The sequence below is a fragment of the Festucalex cinctus genome, chromosome 7 (genome assembly GCF_051991245.1).
Source record: "Festucalex cinctus isolate MCC-2025b chromosome 7, RoL_Fcin_1.0, whole genome shotgun sequence".
Lineage (NCBI taxonomy): Eukaryota > Metazoa > Chordata > Actinopteri > Syngnathiformes > Syngnathidae > Festucalex > Festucalex cinctus.
In genome coordinates, this window is record NC_135417.1 from 13,106,951 (window position 1) to 13,121,226 (window position 14,276).

General features: G+C 43.7%; 2 protein-coding genes across 6 annotated transcripts; both read left to right on the top strand.

The window, feature by feature from the left end:
* The first annotated feature begins 8,036 nt into the window (after positions 1-8,036).
* Positions 8,037-9,948, top strand: LOC144022887 (tenascin-R-like). Its single transcript, XM_077528067.1, has 9 exons — positions 8,037-8,153; positions 8,229-8,384; positions 8,483-8,595; positions 8,686-8,818; positions 8,887-9,038; positions 9,123-9,219; positions 9,326-9,487; positions 9,563-9,726; positions 9,802-9,948. Exons 2-9 carry the CDS (start codon positions 8,252-8,254, stop codon positions 9,898-9,900), a joined length of 1,053 nt encoding a protein of 350 aa, XP_077384193.1. The 5' UTR covers positions 8,037-8,153; positions 8,229-8,251; the 3' UTR covers positions 9,901-9,948.
* A 323-nt stretch (positions 9,949-10,271) lies between these two features.
* cyp21a2 (cytochrome P450, family 21, subfamily A, polypeptide 2) lies at positions 10,272-13,707 on the top strand. 5 transcript variants are annotated; one of them, XM_077528062.1, is made up of 12 exons: positions 10,272-10,537; positions 10,623-10,751; positions 10,844-10,933; positions 11,058-11,212; positions 11,852-11,947; positions 12,067-12,177; positions 12,256-12,342; positions 12,453-12,572; positions 12,660-12,773; positions 12,923-13,089; positions 13,162-13,265; positions 13,331-13,707. In XM_077528062.1, exons 1-12 carry the CDS (start codon positions 10,297-10,299, stop codon positions 13,576-13,578), a joined length of 1,662 nt encoding a protein of 553 aa, XP_077384188.1. In that variant the 5' UTR covers positions 10,272-10,296; the 3' UTR covers positions 13,579-13,707. The 5 variants fall into 5 exon arrangements, with proteins under 5 accessions (XP_077384188.1, XP_077384190.1, XP_077384189.1 ...); XM_077528064.1 differs by having other exon boundaries at positions 12,453-12,524; XM_077528063.1 differs by having other exon boundaries at positions 10,623-10,745.
* The last annotated feature ends 569 nt before the right edge of the window (positions 13,708-14,276 follow it).

Consider the following 14,276-nt stretch of genomic DNA (forward strand, 5'->3'; position numbering starts at 1 on the left):
GAGTGGCGCTGTTTAGAAGATTAGAATAATGTTCAATCTTATGAGTTCCACTGTCTGTAAAAGAGCAAGTGTGCTGTGACTATTTTTTATTTTTTTTCTAATAAAGAGACTGAGTCATTGTAGATCAAAACAACACATCTAATGGTTATCCAAAGCTTTTTTCAGAGACCTGTTGGACTCTGAATTGTGCCGCAGACTTTTCCACCTGCTGGATCAGTCAGTCTGTGAGTGTGGAGGGCAAAGTCACATGTTGGATGTCCATAGATGGGACTGAAAATTCAGACGCGAGAAAGTCACCTACTTTGTCTAGTCACCTGGATAATATCCTTAGATTCAAAAACAAATCATTACAATGTGGCAAAAGTTGTTTTCTTATGGCCGTTTTTGACATCACACTCCTCATTGAGTTTGTGGCTGAAATTGAAGACATGAGGAGCTTTTCACGCTCAAGTGGGAGGAGCCACTTCAAGTGGATAAGTAAAAGCCCCATTCATCTGCAATGTCAACAATGCAAGGACACTACAGTGAGTCTGAAGGAGCAATGCGACACTCAAAACAAATATCGCTTCAAAAAAAAATATATATATATATACAAAATAAAATGTGTCACTTCATTCCCACAGTGAGCAGGAATGTATACTGAGTTGTTGTCATGCAAACATACAGCATCATTTTTTGTCATCATATCAACTTGAATTTCACGCTAAACTATGTAACTCGACTGGAATTTTGCATTACAAGAACATTACTGTCACATCCTCCCACTCCTTCTACAACATTTGTGTTCTTTTTTTTGAAGGACAGACAAAATGTGGATTATCCCGAAGAGATTATTATTTGCTACAGAAAGAGCAAAAATAAAGTTTAGTTATCTTTTTGCAAACAGGACACTGCGGACTATGTCAAACATGTCATATCCAGTCATTTCCAAAATGATGTTCTTCTCTTTTTTTATTGCCAAAAAAAAATTGCTTATTTCTTCCAAACATTTGGTCAAATCAGTTGTGAGTTGACTAATAAACCTGGAATCTATCAAATCAGAGACTGTTCATGCTGTCATGTCCCTCCCAATAGGGTGACTGAGTTTGGTGAACTGGTTTGATTTAGCTTTCCAGCTGCATATATTTATTTTTTCGCTCTCTCATTCTGTCACTGGCCTTGCCGTAAAGAAGCTGAGAGGGTCTCTGTGCTCCACACAGTCGCCCTTCAAGTCGCCCGCCTCCAAACATCTGCTCCAGAAGAGGAGCAAGACGAGGGAGGAGATGATCGAGGTGATTTTTCAGGTTGGCACAAAATGTTGACATCCAAATGTCCAAAATGTCTTCTCCACCTTTCTAACGTTAGGATTCATACGTTGAGAGCGTTAAAGTGAACCAGAGAAAGCAACAGGCGGAAAGAGCGACGGACAAGCGAGGGCTTATGTGTTGATATTATTCTAATCTCAGTGGGTCGGTCCAATGTAAACAACACGGGAGGACTCGAGCATCACTTCAATGCGAAGCCGTCAATGGCGGCTCTGTCGCGGCCTCCGACCACGAGACATTTCATTGCATTTGAATCTGGACCAGGTTACATGCCACAAGTACTCGCCAAGGCTGAAACATTAGTCACCTGCAGAACCCCTGGAGGAACCAAAATCCAATTCTGAGTTTCATTAGACTCAGTAATAACACAAAAAATATCAAATCCACTTCTGACCTACCAAGTAAGTATATTTAAATAACATAAAACATCTACCGCTCTCAATAAATGTTTCAAGTGTGGACTCCAAACTTGGATTTCTATTCTGCCTGGTTGTGGTTCGCCACAAGTGCTCGAGTGTCAATAACACGATTGAGCTCGTACATGACACATCAAATATGGTTCAGAAGATGTTTTCTCACAGCTGTTTGTGTTTTGTCAGGTGTGCTGTATCGTTGCTGAAGTCCGGCCAGGGTCAGCAGGGTCAGCAGTGCAGCGAGGGGGGCGGGGGGGCAATCAGGAGTGCAGTGGTGCAATTTGCAATTATGAGACGTGAGCATGACATTTATTGGCCATTTACTGTATGATAATTGTGTTTCAATATGGATGGCTGGATGGACGGACAGACAGACAGACAGATCCTGCTGTCTATATTATTTTCTTTATTTATATTTTTCAAACCTCTTTTAGTATGTTACTTTTATTTAACGAATAGAAGAGAAAGTGAACATATTTTTGTTGAATTTTTGCGTGCTGCAGTGTTTGGAAGTTGTGCACCTCTGCAAAATGTCACTCACTCATGCTTGCTTGGCTTAACTTGTCTTCATGTGGTTTGCAAAAGGAGCGATGGTGGGTGGCCATTTTGGGCCAAGATGCAGAGCCTTCACAGAGCATTCCTTAAAATGTGCTGGATATTTGGTCTCTTACATAACTGTGGCGTAGTTACATCTCATTAATGCCAACAGGCAGCCAATTCATATAGCAAGAGGTTCCTGTCCCCCAGAGTGGCCACTGAATACCTGCAGTGTTATATTATGTTATGTTATGTTATGTATCGCAACTGAATCGTGATGCTCTCATTCAATCACCGTGTTGTACGTCGTTGATACGCGTTTGTTTGTGGATGTGTTTATGCGTGAGTCATATCGTGTTGCATGCATACGGAGTTGCATAACATTGTAAAGAAAAAAATAAGTGACAAAATTCCAACTCTAAATTGAATTGAATATAAATGATGATGTACTGAATTGAACTAAACAGGATGAAATATTGGTAAACAATCAAAGACTAAATCATTCAGGGTAAATCAGAGATCTTAAGTCGATGGAAATGTACTCGTTTTTCGTCTAGTTCAAATATTTTCAGAGGTGGGTGAGCGAGTAGGACCACTGGGGGGTGGAGTTGGGGGGGAGAGGATGTGGGGGTCCCTTAAGTAGGAGCGAACTTTATCCCTTGCACCTTTGCACTTGTGCTCAACTCGCACCCGGCAAGTCTGTGTACAATTTCCCAATCAAATGGAGGGAAGCAAACCGAGATAAGATCAAATCCATCAATCAGGTAAGTGCGTCTGCCCGCAATGCTCATTTGGGGTGGAGAAATCAATTGATCAATTTATCAGTACTGATGTCTTTTAGCTGTCAACTGAGAACTGCTGTGTAAATTGCGTGGATGTTGGAGGAAATAGGCACATAGGAAACACTAAATACATCCACTGTGAGCAAGTTTTTGTGAGATTTGCAGTACAAAAGCTAAATTGAACACACATTTTTTCCCCATACATTTTCTGTTCATGGAGGTCTTGTAATTTCTCATCTTTAAACTACTTAAGAGTGTCCGGTAGTTGTTTTTGCTGCATGTCTTTAATTGCAAAAGGTAAAGTAAATTAACATGCAATCATTTGCATCTTCCCTTTTTAGAAGTAAAAGTGGCGCAGTCTCTTAATGTGAAGAAGTATAAAGTACATGCACTCTTATTTGAGGAACACAAAATGTAGGTCAATGAGTGTTGCGATTTGACTTGATGTTCTACCGATTCCATTCAATGGTGATGTGTGTTTTATTGGTGGTGGTGCAGGAGCTTATGTAAGCTTCTGTGGGGTGAAAGACAAACAATGTCTCACAGTTCTATACAGTCCCCCACTGTTAGTTCTCCACCCAGTTTCACCATAAGACCAAAACCATCTCATTTGGCCTGCCCGAGCAGATGAATGAACGATTATGGGTGTTGGTCGGAACACTGTCACATTATGTCAGCTCATATTTACATTAGGCATATTTTAAAGTGCAGTTTGGATAAAAATCTGAATCCAGGAAAAGGTCGCTCCACTAAAAAGACACAATGAATCATTTTCTTCTCATTTGTAGGTACAAGCTGGCTGAACCCCTCCAAAGAAGTTCACACTCTTAAAAAGAAGATATTCCGAAGCCTGGTTACTGCCTCAAAATGTTGTTTACACTTGGACTTCTCCTCCTTCTCACCCCATTTGCTTCACTTCAAACCACCACCAATCAGAAGAGAAACTACACAGGAAATGCCTTGACTAAAACCAACGTTGCTTTCACCGTTCCGAAACCAAAAACCAGCACCGCTGCCGCCAAACCGACCGGCCGCCCCACCCAAAATCTAAACAACATAAATCTGACACTTTTACCGACTCCTCTCCCCAACCAAAAACCTCCAGTGATAAACTCGACAGCAAGCACAAGAATCAAACCCAGAACGATAGCAAACTCCACCAGCGTGTCCCCGCCAGTGAAGACATCAACGGTTTCTGCAACCAGGAAAGACAAGCTCACAGTGTCGGTTAATCAAACAGGCGCCGCGAAATCCACAAGAGCCGGTGAAGTGAAGGTTACAAAGGACAATCCTGGACCCACTGCAGCCCTCAATGATCAGTCAGCAACCACAAGGTCAGCATCAGTCAACAGCACTAAAACCACGAAAGATAAACTCCAAATTTCCATCAATCAGACTGCTATTGAGAAATCTCTTTCGGCCAGCAATGGGAAGATTGCCAAAGTCAAGCCAGGCCCCACCGTAGTTCCAAATGCTCAGTCAACATCCCCAAAGCTAGCCAGCGGCACCAAAACCACCAAAAACAAGTTCACAGCCTCTGTCAATCAGACTGTTTTTGCGAAATCTGCATCCACTGGAGAAGTTAAGAACTCGAAAGAAAGGCCTGCCCCCACTGTCCAGACTCCTCCCTTAACTCCAGCAAAGGCCTCTCCAACCAGTAGTTCTGCAGCTGTCAAAGAGAAGACCATGGGCTCTGATAATCAAACTGTAGGAGTCAAGGATGTGAAGAACTCCAAAGATAAAGCAACTTCCACAGCCCAAATCGCTGCAACTGCAGCCAGTGCCCCAGCAGCGGCAAAACCTCGGACCACAGGCTCTTCTGAGACTACTGTGGTGGTCAAATCACCCTCTACTAGTGATATGAAGAATTCGAAAGACAAACCAGTGCTCACAGACCAAAATATAGCTAGTGGTTCTGCCGTTGCCAAGGATAGGCCCATAGCCTCTGCGGACCAGGCAGCTGTAACCAAGACTACCAGTGACACCAAAATAAAGACTGCCCCTGCGCAGCCAATCAAGGTGGTTATTGCTAATGACTGTGAGTCAAGCAACGCCAAAGAGCATGAAGTGAGCCTGAAACCTGGTACTCCACTAGTCATGACACATAAGATCAGTTTGATGCCTGGCGGCTGTACTGGCGGATGTGAGGCCGAGATGGCTGAGCTGAAAGGACGCTTGGCCAGGCTGGAGAGCGAGATGTCATCGCTCAAGGACAAATGTATGGTTCTTAGTTTCCACCTATATGGTTGCTAGTGTCTGCTTTTGCATATAACAAATGTATTTTTTCTTTCCCAATCAGGTCCATGTTCTGCCAATTGTCCAAATGACTGTAGTGGGAATGGAGAATGTCAGAAAGGAAAATGCATTTGCCAGGAAGGATTCATGGGTCCAGACTGCAGTAACTGTGCCCAAGGAGCTGAGTGCACGAAAAGTAAGTGATTGTCTCTTGGACTGAGTGACTCAATGTGACAAAATGTGTTCATCTTAAATTCAACCTCTAACAATGATCCTTCTGCTCTGTAATGCCAGAAGAAGCCAAAGGGATGATCAAAGTAAAACTGGACACAGAAGCCCAAAAAGAGAACAAAGAAAGAACCACTATCAAGGAAAACGGAGAGGACAGAACCAAAACGGAAGCACAGGTGCAACTGGGGAAGACTGACCAGAAAAAGGGGGCCGATGCCAAGGAGACGGACACTAAATTAAAGTTAGCCACGACTGCTAAATTTGGTCTTGCAAAGGCACAAATAAACTTGGATGCTTCTGAGAAGAAAACGACAATTAAAGGTTCCACAAAGACTGCTGTCCCTACTGTTGGCCAAATTTTGTTGAAGCATGAAGGCAGAAAGCAAGAGGAGGCCCGCAAAGGCAAAACTATGGTTTCGGGTGCTAAAAAGACCGAGTTGAAAGTCATCAAGGAAGGAACTATGGTTAAATCATATTCAAAATCTGATCAACTCAAAGATGAACCTCGATCTAACATAACACAGAGTGATGTAAGCAGTTTGAATAGAACAGCAAAATTTGCAACAATTCTTACTCGGATTGTGGCAGCAAACAAAACCTTAGCTGGAAAGGACACCATGGAGCAGTCCACACTCATTGGAAAGAATTCAACTCAATCATCAGGGTCAACACAGATTAAAAAGGTAAAAGTGGATACTGCTGTACACTCTGTTGATGGAAATACTGAAAAACAGACGGGTACTACAAGTGTGCCTACTGTTGAGGACACAAACGTAGATCTTACCAAAATCAGACCAGGGAGATATTCAATAAATCATGCTAAAACTGGAGATACTGTTGTATCTGGTGATGGCAGAAAATCAGATGATAGCAATACCGGAAAGGGGAAAGCTACAAGAACTAAAACTAGCCAAGGCAGACATACTACAAATCCACACTCCACAAATCCAGATGCTAGCAAGACCGGAAGAGAGAGAGATACCATAAAATTGCATTCTGCTGATGCCAAGACTGATCAAGGCAGACATACGACTACCGTCCAGGCGGTTGACGACAGAAACACAGATGCTAGTAAGACTGGAAACTGGAAAACTCAAACTTTGCACTCTACTGATGGCAAGATAGAACAAGGCCGACATGCTACAACTGTGAACTCTGTTGTTCACAAGACTGAACATGGCAGACATACTGTGCATTACGTTGATGACAGAATCACAGATGCTAGCAAGACTGAAAAGGGGAGAGATACCATGACCAGGCAATCTGTTGGTGTCAAGACTGGACAAGGCAGAGGTACTGTGCATTCTGCTAACGGCAAGACTGCACAAAGCAGACATACTTCTTTTGTGCACTCTGTTGACAACAGAAACACAGATGCTAGCAAAACTGGACAAGGTAGAGGTATCCCAACAGTACACTCTGTTGATGCCAAAACTGGAAAAGGAAAAGCTAGTTCAAGTGTGCATTTTATCGATAACACAGATGCGAGCAAGATAGAAACGGGGAGTGTCACCCTGAAGAGTCAATACATAGTGAATGCCTCTGTTGCAGGCACTTCAGGCAAAGCTCGAGTGTCCCAGAGCCAAACACCTACACATGGTGGCTCTATAACAAGTACTACAAGGACAGGAGGATTAGGTTCTGTGAAGGTTGTCAACATCTCCTCCCACAGCTTTATCATCTCATGGTCAGCACCGCATGGAATGTTCAAGAACTTCACAGTGATCAGGAGAGAGCCGCAAACAGAAGGCGATGAGGACGAGTATCAGGAGTTTGACGAGGAGGGTTTTGACGGGGACAATATTCACGCAGCAAAGAGTAAAATTGAGATCCAGGTACACAAGGAGAGCATTTCGTCCTCAAGTAAAGTTGTTGCATCAAGAAGCAAAGCAGAAAGCAAGAGGATCATGCTGGTGGTGCCTGGCAATGTGCGGTCAGTTGAGTTCAGTAACCTTCGCACGAACACGCCCTATGTCCTGCACATATATGGTACTGCAGTGGGAAGAAAATCCAAAATTCACACAGTTACTGCAACGACAGGTAAAAACAAAAAGCACCACATTGTTACTCGTCAGTGAGCGTGTCCAACCTTCTCGTCTTACTTTTTTAGGTCCCGAGCCAGCCACTGAAATAATTTTCAGTAACATAACGGAGACATCGCTCACGGTCTCCTGGACCAAACCCAAGACGACAATCACAGGCTACATGATTACGTACACCCACATTGTCACAGGTCTGACAACAAATGCAGACCATTGAAAAGCACAACAAGTACATCAATGTTTGAGTCCTTATATGTTTTTCCTTTAAGGTGAGACCCATTCGGTGAATTTGGACTCGCAGCACACTCGTGTGGTTCTTTCCAAGTTGTCTACTGGATCATCCTATATAATTACTGTTACCACAACACGCGGCAGAGTCCACGGTGATGCTCTAGTGTCCATTATCACCACAGGTCCAACACAAGTTCCACTCCCCTCTGTTCTCCAATTGTGAAAGTCTTGCACATTGAGTAACGTTGTCATCTGCAGTGCCCGCACCGCCAACCCAATTTCGAGCCATTAATGTGACAGATACCAAAGCAGTGCTGCAATGGACTCCCAGCTTGGGCAAGGTAGACCGTTTCATCATCAGCTACGAGTCCTCCAAGAGTGAGTGATACGACTATAAACCTACCGTCTCGTACCGATTGCATACCAGCTAAGTGATTCTCCTCCTTGCCATAGCTCCTAATGTGACTGTGACAGTGATGGTATCTGGGAACTCGGTGGAGCACCAACTGAGAGGCCTGCAAAGAGGCACTGTGTACACCGTCAAAGTCCTGAGCCAGAAGGACAGTCTACAGAGTGCAGCTGTAACAACGTCTTTCACCACTGCCAATGGTGAGTGGATGCTAAGTAAAGGGTTGGATCAGGCTTGTTTAATCAGGTTCAGAAAAACTTGGAACTTGGAATTGGGCTGTTTCTGTATCTCTCGTAAGTGGTGAAAGCCAGCGAAGTGGGCGCTCGCTCCGCTGTGATTGTTTGGAGAAGTTCCACTGTGGTTTACCACAGTTACAGACTGATCTACCAAGTGGTAGGAGAGGAGACAATGGTGAGTCGTAGTCCATGATTTTGGTTCCTCTACAGATGAAATGAATCGCTAAGATATTACTCTAAAGATGTATATACATGTTTATACTAGGAGCTTATTCTGGAACCCACCATCACAGAGTATAAACTGACAGGGCTGTTACCCATGTCACGCTATAACGTTCTGGTCGAAGGCGAGAGAGACGGACATTACACATCAATTGTAACCACCGAATTCATCACAGGTAAACCCCGAAGCCAAACACGTCCGTCCACTCCAGTAATAACACTCGTCATTTGCCCTCCACACCAGGGAAGCTGCGTTTCCCCTACCCAACTGAGTGCTCCCAGGAGCTGCTGAATGGAGCTCTTCAGTCAGGGGTGGTAGACATCTACCCCCAAGGAAAGGAGGGCCAGGTCTTCAGAGTCTACTGTGACATGGAAACTGATGGAGGCGGTTGGACGGTGATTTGAACTGATGCTATTGAAATAACTTTAGAAATGAGAGAACATGTTCATCTCGAAGCCTCAAATTGTTTTCTTTCCAAGGTGTTCCAAAGAAGAATGAGTGGCAAAATGGATTTCTACAGAACCTGGAGTGAATACAGAGTCGGCTTCGGAAATCTTAGTGAAGAGTTCTGGCTCGGTACGTTTTAAGTCTGCTTGAACAAACGCAAAAACAAACAACCAAATATAACTCAATGGTAGGATTCTTATGTACATGACTTTCTTTCTCCCACCACCACCAACAGGAAATGAAATTCTGCACAACTTGACCAGCATCGGTCCCGTGAGCTTAAGGGTAGACTTGCGATCTGGAAACGAAACGGCTTATGCTCACTACGCTAACTTTTCCATTGATTCTGAGGAGAATTATTTTGCCCTGGCAGTGTCTGGATACACAGGAACAGCAGGTTCTACGTGTTGCTCAAACTTGCAAACCATCAGCTGAACTCAAGTGTCATTAACACACTTTCATTCTTGGCCAGGTGACTCCATGAAGTACCACAATGGCCGTCCATTCTCAACCCGGGATAAGGACCCCGACTCTTTGGGGATCCACTGTTCTCGGGCCTACATGGGAGGCTGGTGGTACAAAAACTGCTACAAAACCAACCTCAATGGGCTCTATGGCATCAACACTAATAATCAGGTACAGTCAGCAGCTACTGGACTTTTCTTTTCTGTGTCTCGCCACTGACCAAAGTGAATCAATGTTGTGGTGCAGGGAGTGGTGTGGATAGACTGGAAAGGCAAAGACTCATCCATTCCCTTGGCTGAGATGAAATTCAGACCGTCCAGGTTTTCTCCTGCGACGCATGGCTAAGGATCAAGATCTCAATAAAAAGAGGAGATTCAGATGAAGGGGGGGTCTCATTGTTGTTGTATGTTACTTTTCACCAGTTTGTTTTGAGAGTGTTCCTCTTCAGAGATACATTTTGTTACATTCCCATTTTTCTGTCCAGCCCATCCAGTTCAACAGGCTGGCGTTGAGTCGTCTCACTACTACTGTAAATATGCACCGTCTCCCTCCGTTGAAATTAATGTGGGCTGGTTTGACATTAAACACATCCTGTTAAAGGGAAAATAAATGTGTCTGTCCTCCTTCTTCCAATGAAACAAAAACATTGCCAGTTAATCTGTCACGTTGCCCAGCGCGAGTTATCACGTCCTTCGCCGGGACAGATTTTGACACAAAAGAAAACATTTAGAAGTCCTTGATATGAGCAGCAAAAACCCACACACATGCAATCGCCGTGAGCGATGTGCTTTGGATCACTATAAACGGGACGAGAAGTTGGATGACGAGCAGCGTCACATGGGACACAAGATGGCAACGGCGGTGCTGGTGCTCGCTGTAGGAGCTGCCGTCCTCATGTTGGTGCTAGCGCTCCTTCAAACCTTCTTCAAATCTGCGGCAAGAAACAACTGCCCAACATGTCCACAAGGAAAAAGTGTACCAGGTAACTATCTGCGGAACACTTAACGCGGATGTCTCCATTTCATTCTTCTGATCAGAAAAAGTTTGTCGTTCGTGTTCCTTCCCAGGCCCGCCGAGCATTTTCCTTCTAGGCAACATGTTGGAACTGACTCCCAACCATCTGCCAAGTCATCTAACCCGCCTAGCACAGCGCTACGGACACATCTACCAACTTAAATGTGGAAACACTTGTAATCGTCAGCATTTTACTTGCTTCTTGTTTCATGTTTTCACAGGTGAATCACAGTCATAAATCTTTCATTCTTTTCTTTTTCATTCTTTCCTTCAGCCATGGTGGTACTGAACAGCAGTGATGTTATAAGAGAAGCTTTGGTGAAGAAATGGTCAGACTTTGCAGGGAGGCCCATTTCCTTCACAGGTGAACTTGCTGACAGGATTTTCTCATGACAGTAAAAATCATACTTCATATGGGCAGCACATCTAGTGTGTCGAAATTCTCTCATTGTGGATGCCTGCCATATCAAATAATAATAAATTCATAGGAGATATCGTGTCTGGTGGAGGGCGCTCCATTTCTCTGGGAGACTACGACGACGAGTGGCGGGCGCATCGCCGCCTGGTCCACGGCGCTTTGCTGCGATGCTGCCAGCAATCTTTGCACGAGGTGATAGAAAAGCAGGCGGCGCATCTCTGCAAGGTCAGCACACGACATGACAACAAAAAACAGTTTTGAGAAAGTTGGTGGTGGTGACATATTCGAAATTTGATACTGGCATTGGCTAGTACAGCGGTCTGCAACCTGCGGCTCTGGAGCAAAAGAATAAAAAATGCAATAAATAAATAAATGGTATCAGTTCATAATTTGTTTTTACATATTTATTATTATTTGCTTTATTTAAAAAGAAAATATGTTTAAAATGTAACTTTAAAATGTCCAAAAATGTAAGAAGAAATCCCAAAAGTTACCATAAAATGTCCACAATATTGTAAAAAAAAAAAAAAAAAAATCAGAAAATTAATAGCAAAAAGGCAGAATTTATTTCCCCCAAAATAGCCAGAAAATGTCCAAAAACAGAATAAAAGAAGCAGAAAATGACCATATATCGATAACATTGCCAAAAATGTTGAAATTTGACAAAAAGAGTCTAAATTTGTATGATAAACCAAGTATGAAAAATGACAGGAGATGAAAGTTAGAAGAAAGTAGATCTCAAAGGACTGGATGCTGCATATTTTTCTGTTGAGTTTTTTGTTTTGCCTAAAATGGCTCTTTTGGCAGTAAAAGTTGCTGAGCTCGTATAATCCCGTATCGGTTCTGTCCATCTTCCATCTTCAGGTTCTGAAGGCCTATCAAGGCGGTGCTGTTGATCTCTCCGAGGATTTCACAGTGGCAGCCAGTAATGTGATCACCACTTTGACTTTTGGGAAGGACGTGAGTTTGTGTTCTTGAAAGGGAGAACGGAAAGAACGCAACTAATGAGCCAAGTCATCCGTAGGTCTAGAATTGCATTTTTAAGCATTGATCTTGACGTTATGATGCAATTGTTTCAGTATGACAAAAGTTCTTCAGAGCTGCAGGAACTCCACACGTGCCTGAATGAGATTGTGGATCTCTGGGGATCCTGTTGGATTTCCGCCCTGGACTCCTTCCCTTTGTTGAGAGTCAGTTAAAGAAATCATTGGAATTCAAAAATCCGTGACAAACATTCCAAAATAATCACGTCATTTGTTCTCTCCCAGAAATTACCCAATCCTGTTTTCTCTCGTCTCATTCGAGAGGTGAGCAAGAGAGACGACATCATTCGCAAACACCTCGACGATTTCAAGGTCGCTGGTCACTCGCGTCATCAATTGCAAGACGCTTTTTGTTTCCGGAGGATGCAGCGTCGCCTACAAATAGTTGTATCCAGTCATCTTTTCTTTGGTTTCTCGTGCAGTCACAAGACAACAAAGCTGAAAGCACCATCACAGGCCACCTGCTCAACGGACTGCACACGAAGAATGAAGTGGTAATCGGAATGATTAACCAAGCATTGACACTTAATCGGCCGTTCATGGTGATATATGGACTGCACCACATGATGGTTTTATATCAAAAGTGTCCCTCTCCAAATAAAATCTGGCCGATATGTGCTGTCCACCAGCTGCTGACGGACACTCGCGTTCACATGGCCACTGTGGACCTGCTCATTGGAGGAACAGAGACCACCGCGGCTTGGCTCAACTGGACCGTAGCGTTCCTCTTGCATCGACCAGAGGCATCTTCACTTCTCATTTATGGAGACAAGATATTGAATTTGAAGAATAGAAACAAACTTCCTGTCCTTGTCTTTGTCTTTGTAGTGCATTCAACTGAAACCACATGTATTTTTCTTGTCCAAAACATCCTACTTTTGACCCGCCTCAGGTCCAGACTCGGGTGTTCGAGGAGCTGTGCACGGTACCGGAGGCTCACTACCCCAAATATAGCGAGAGGCACAAACTTCCCGTCTTGAGCGCCCTGGTCAACGAAGTGCTCCGCCTCAGGCCTGTCGCTCCGCTGGCCGTACCGCACAGAGCCGTCCGAGACAGCAGGTCGGCACATCGGATATGGAAGAGAGAATCAGAAAGACGGTGATACGGAATTATGGATTATTCCTTGTGTAGTATTGCAGGTTATTTCATCCCCAGGAACACAGTGATCATTCCAAACCTATTTGGAGCTCATCACGATCCTTCAGTCTGGACTGAGCCGTACAGCTTCAAACCAGGTATATAGATAGATTTTTTTTAATGATTATATTATAGTATATTTCCTTCGCCATTTGTCTTTCAGAGCGTTTCCTGGAGGGAGGAGGTGCATCCCCGAGAGCCCTGATCCCCTTTGGAGGAGGCGCTCGTCTCTGCCTTGGGGAGTCAGTTGCCAAAATGGAGCTTTTTCTCTTTACGGCCTATTTGCTGAGAGATTTTCACTTCATTCCCACTGAGGCGAGTCTGCCCGACCTGACGGGCATCGCGAGTGTTGTCCTCAAGGTCAAGAGATACAAAGTTATTGCATGCCCACGACCTGTTCACGGTGGTTAAAGTCGGGGACGCACTTGCTGGCAGATGCTCTCAACTACAAAGTTTGTTGTTGTTTAGAATCTAACTATTATTGCAACTCAATTTATGAAAATGTTCATATTAAAATAAACTCTTGCGCATATAAACGTGGTTCTCTTTTAGTGTGTACTTTTTAAATGTTTAAGTGTGCCGGCACATTTCAGCTTCACATTTTCATCAATGAGACAATGCAACACGAGCAAAACAAAATACGACGTCAACATGGTTCATGATGACGCACTACATAGTAGTCATATGTTAAAAAAAACGCAGTCAAACTCCGGTCCGCGAGGGCCTCAGTCATGCATGTTTTAGAGGTTTCCCTCCTCAAACACACCTGATTCATCAACAAGCTGTGCAGAAACCTGATAACGATACTCATTATGTGTTTGGACTGCGACCCTCGAGGGTTGGAGTTGGACGCCACTTAACTGTTTGTTTGTTTGTTTGTTTGTTTGTTTGTTTTTTAGGCCAGCTTCAAAAGGTTGCAACATTGCCACCATGCGGATACAACACAACATTACAACACTGTGACTGATATTGTCCTTTTTTCACTGGCCATAGCGGTACATTTGGCTCTTTTATACCACAACACAAGTACAACTGATTAGTTGGGAAGTCAGGAAGTTGGATTACAAGTTAAAACACAAAAATAATAGTTTGCTACTTTTTATGACTTT